This window comes from Oratosquilla oratoria, chromosome 29 (assembly GCF_046742065.1).
Source record: "Oratosquilla oratoria isolate Oo_2021 chromosome 29, ASM4674206v1, whole genome shotgun sequence".
In the NCBI taxonomy this organism is placed as follows: Eukaryota; Metazoa; Arthropoda; class Malacostraca; order Stomatopoda; family Squillidae; genus Oratosquilla; species Oratosquilla oratoria.
Genome location: NC_134805.1, coordinates 10,673,043 through 10,678,042, shown reverse-complemented (window position 1 = coordinate 10,678,042; position 5,000 = coordinate 10,673,043). Strand labels below are relative to the sequence as shown.

The window sequence follows — 5,000 nt, the reverse complement described above, 5'->3', positions numbered from 1 at the left end:
GAAACACGATGTCCGCGTCTCCGTTGACAAGTCTTCTCCTCCATCGCTTAAAGACACTTGATCAAGAGCACGCCTACACAAGCTACCAGAGAGTTGGTCAACATCCGTACAATATCTACGGAAAAGAGCCTGAGAGCAAAGACGCTCTTTAAGTCATAATAAAGAGAGCATTGAAAGAATCATCCGTCAGAAAGAGCCACAAAGAGTTAAAGAGGAAGAGAGCAAACATCCGTTGATTACAAAGAGAAGGACATAAAGAGCTAAGAAAAAAGCTCTCTAAAGAGATTCTTCTTAAAGAGCCACGCGTAGGGGAAGCACCCGCTCCCCTCAGCTGAATAAAATCGCCTGTGTGGTGACATCAAGAATATACGAAATCAAAAAGACATCAAAACACCTGAATGAGGAAGTCCCTGGGCTGAATGAAAACGCCGCCTGCCACTGAACAAGATACTTTACTCACGTCAGGATAAAAGTGATGATCAATGTAACGAGGAAATAGTAAAACTTACACTACACGGTTTATTCTCAGAACTATAGAGTCGCTACGTGTGTGTGTGTGTGTGTGTGTGTGTGTGTGTGTGTGTGTGTGTGTGTGTGTGTGTGTGTGTGTGTGTGTGTGTGTGTGTGTGTGTGTGTGTGTGTGTGTGTGTGTGTGCGTGTGCATGCGCGCGCATGTACATAGAAAAAGAGATGAAGAGAGAAAGCGAGAGAGAGCGAGAGAGAGAAAGCGAGAGAAAGCGAGAGAGAGCGAGAGAGAGAAAGCGAGAAAGCGAGAGAGGGAGAAAGCGAGAGAGAGAGAAAGCGAGAGAGAGCGAGAGAGAGAAAGCGAGAGAGAAAACGAGAGAGAAAGCGAGAGAGAGAAAGCGAGAGAGAGAAAGCGAGAGAGAGAAAGCGAGAGAGAGAAAGCGAGAGAAAGCGAGAGAGAGAAAGCGAGAGAGAGAAAGCGAGAGAGAGAAAGCGAGAGAGAAAGCGAGAGAGAAAGCGAGAGAGAGCGAGAGAGCGAAAGAGCGAGAGAGTCCCGAAACCCGTCGAGGGCTTGCTGCGTTTGTTCCTGATATTCTTAGCTGGGGTGGGGGTTGGGGAGGCGACCCGGCGTCGGCCTAAAAAAAAAAAATTCACTTCCCACATATGTGAGAGTGGGATGGTGATGTGGTCTCCTTTCGTACCAGGTAGTACTCTTCCCTCCTCCTCCACCTGCCGTCAGGTGATTCTATTCACGTCCGTAGCATTCCCTGGATATCGAGGGGCGTAACCCTTTACCTTATCTCTCTCTCCTCTCTTTTTCTCTCTTCTTTTCTCTTCGTTTTTCATCTGTTATCTCAATATTTCCAGTCTTCTTCTTCCCCACCCCCAGTTTTCCGTTCACCTTATCTCACTTTATTTTCTCTGCTTTCTTATTGTCTCCCTCGTTTTTGGACTCTCGTCCCCCCAATGCTGAGGCGAACATCAAATATTACATTCTGGTTAGTAACAAGCGATTTCATTCGGACGATAGGGGGGAAAGTTACCGCGACAGACTTTAGATGCTTTATTCTGACTAACGCCACAGGATCTTCTTCGGGTCAAGTGGTGATGGTGGTAGTAGTGGTGATGGTGATGGTGGTAGTGGTGGTGGTGGTGGTGGTGGTGGTAGTGGTGGTGGTAGTGGTGGTGGTAGTGGTGGTGGTAGTGGTGGTAGTGGTGGTGGTGGTAGTGGTAGTGGTGGTGGTAGTGGTGGTGGTAGTGGAGGTGGTAGTGGTGATGGTGATATTGGTAGTGGTGATGGTGGTGATATTAGTAGTGGTGATGGTGATATTGGTAGTGGTGATGGTGATATTGGTAGTGGTGATGGTGGTAGTGGTGGTGGTAGTGGAGGTGGTAGTGGTGATGGTGATATTGGTAGTGGTGATGGTGATAGTGGTAGTGGTGATAGTGGTAGTGGTGATAGTGGTAGTGGTGATGGTGGTAGTGGTGATAATGGTGATAATGGTGGTAGTGGTTGTGGTGGTGGTAGTGGTTGTGGTGGTGGTAGTGGTGGTGGTATTGGAGGTGGTAGTGGTGATGGTGATATTGGTGTTGGTGGTGATAGTGGCGGTGGTGATTGTAGTGGCGGTGGTGATGGTAGCGGTGGTGGTAGTGGTAGTTGGTGGTGGTGGTAGTGGTGTTGTTGATAGTATGTACAGCTACACAGAAAACTATCGTTAGTAGGGGTGTCGAAACATTCGCTAATGAACATAACCTTATGATACCGAAGGGTTGGTATTTCTGGGGTTCGAATTGTTCGAATTCCTTCTGAATGAATATGAATCGAATAATAGTTCCGGAGTTCATATGGATTCACTATGACATGATAATCTTATTTCCGATGGAGACTTCAACTTGTCTCAAATAGTTTCGTTGTTTTGTGTCAAAATGATTAGCTTGATTTACTAACGATAGTTTTCTGTGCAGCTGTACGTATGTACAGGGTGACCTAAAAGTCACGGAGGATTTTCTGTTTCTGATACCTGATTTACTGTTACAAATGCGTGTATAGAACTCTAATGCATGTATAGAACTCTAATACAATATAGAAACGCTAACTCCGAGGGAGGGAGGAAGGTGTCTTCCAAGACAGAGCCACATGGCGAAACATACGGGTACTCGGAGCTGGGCGCGTTCCTCGATGCGCTCCTCGATGCGTTCCGCTTAGTTTTGCTGCAGCTAGCGTTCCCAAACGAAATAAAAGTCCGGTAGGCCACATACCATACCGGTATCTATATTGATTTGATAGTTTGGGAGCGCTAACCGCGGCCAAACTAAAGAGGAACGCACATAGGTACGCATCGAGGGACGCGCCTAGCTCTGGAAGTAAGAATAGAAACACTGCGTCAGTGACTGTATTGTCTCTCTTGGAGTACAGGTGGTACCCCGTCTTGCTGGAACCGCACATCGAGCCCAAGATCAATTAGAAAAAAAAATATATATATATATATATATATATATATATGTAAATTTAGGGAGCAGGTTTTCTTGGAGACAAAATAGCGAGAAGGATAGAAAGTTTAAGGAAGAAGATTTCCTATGCTGAGTATGCTGTATTATTTAATAGAAAATGTATCCAAGAAAACCTGCTCCCTAAATTCACTTATATACGCCTTCATGACAGAGCAGTGTAGCAGAAACAGTTTACGCTCGACTTCAGACGGAGGCTGTTGTACGAGCAAGTAGAAGAAAAGAAAAAACTAATCAAGAGCCTTAATACGGAATTAGACGAGACCTTAGAAGAATTCCGTAATTGTGTTATCGCTTCTGATCTAAGAGACCAGATAGAGAGGGCTTTACAGCATAGCCTCTCTATGTACATCAACTCCACAGAAACTCGTGTGCAGAAGAAACTAAGCCGTTTGTACGGAAGTAAGGTCTTACTTCCAAAAAGTACGGACGGTTACCTCAACCTTTCGAACTACATTCTATCGGATATTCAAAAGGAATTCCTTAACTTGGGATTAAAGTGCAACTACATGCCTAAGTTTAGGAAAATTGAAAAAACTGCTGAACTAGAGCTACTTTATAGGAACTTGTGTGAACTTCATAAGGATGGTAAAATTAATATGAACCCAGATGTGAAGGAACAATTGCAGGCTGAAAGCACCAAGCATAGAGGTGTTGGAGGTGGTTCCCTTCTTACGGCTGAGTTACGGCAGGCTGCTAAAGAACTTCGCGAGAACAAGGATATAGTGATACGCAGAGCGGATAAATCGGACCTATTCGTTATTCTCAACCGTTCGGACTATTTCGACAAAGTTGACAGTTTATTGCAGGATTCGTCCAAATTCTTACAAATTAGAAGGAACCCTGTAGATAGAATTCGGAAAAAAGTGACTGATCTAATTAATAACGCAAATGCCGTTATCGACGGTGTCAAATTTCATAATTTACAAGGACATTATGAGCCAGGTTACTTTTATGGTAACGTCAAAACCCACAAACCTGGATGCAAATTAAGACCAATTATTTCGCAGATACCTACACCTACATACCAATTAGCTAAGCAGCTTAATGATTTAATAACCCCGTATATTCCTACTCTCCACTCACTACGTTCCACGTATGAATTTGTGGATATTCTTAGGAATACAGCCCCTCAAGGAATGTTAGCTTCTCTGGACGTTGAAAGTCTTTTTTCGAATCTTCCCGTAGAAGAAACTATTCAGATAATCCTGCAGAATGTCTTTAACCACAATAGCTTACCTCCACCAAAATTACCACGTGATACCCTTGAGAAAATGCTCCGGGTTTGCACTAAGGAAGCACCCTTCAGATGCCCTTCAGGCCGTATGTATTTCCAAATTGACGGTGTAGCTATGGGCAGCCCCCTAGGGGTTTTATTTGCACAGGCATACATGTGCCATATTGAGAACTCCATCCTTGATGCTGTGAATCCTAAACCTTTTTTGTATGTTAGGTATATAGATGACATTTTCGTAGACATAGAAGGTAAAGAACAGCTCGATACACTTAAGGAAATGATGGAAGCAAAATCTTGCCTGCATTTTACCGTGGAGGAAAGTATCGGTAATAAGATCCCCTTCCTAGATGTTTGGGTAGACGGAGCAGAGGGTGCATTTACTACAAGTGTTTACAGGAAACCAACTAACTCCGGTAGATGCTTAAATGGTTTAAGTGAATGCCCATCAAAATATAAAATCAGCGTTATACGCGCGTACATTACGAGAGCTTTTAAAATATGTTCGAACTGGTACCTCCTCCACCAAGAATTGAACAGAATCAAACAAATATTGACAAACAATGGGTTCTCGATGTGTGATATCGACAAAGAAATTAGAAATAAAATGGAGAAATTTAATTCTGTACTTGGTAATACAGAAAATTCGAAGAGTACTATAAATATTTACTACCAGAGTACGATGACATCCGCATATAAAACAGATGAAAAAGTCATTAAAAATATCATTCATAAAAATTGTAAACCCAAGAAGCAAGAGGACTCCTTACAATTGGTTATATACTATCGTAAC

At 43.3% G+C, this 5,000-nt stretch overlaps 1 protein-coding gene across 1 annotated transcript in view; it reads left to right on the top strand.

The window, feature by feature from the left end:
• The window catches only part of LOC143040813 (uncharacterized), a 14,177-nt gene that overhangs the window by 302 nt on the left and 8,875 nt on the right, over nucleotides 1–5,000 (top strand). The window contains exon 2 of the mRNA XM_076212248.1: nucleotides 3,164–4,296. Coding sequence (XP_076068363.1) covers nucleotides 3,164–4,296 — 1,133 coding nt within the window. The remainder of the gene's footprint in view (nucleotides 1–3,163; nucleotides 4,297–5,000) is intronic.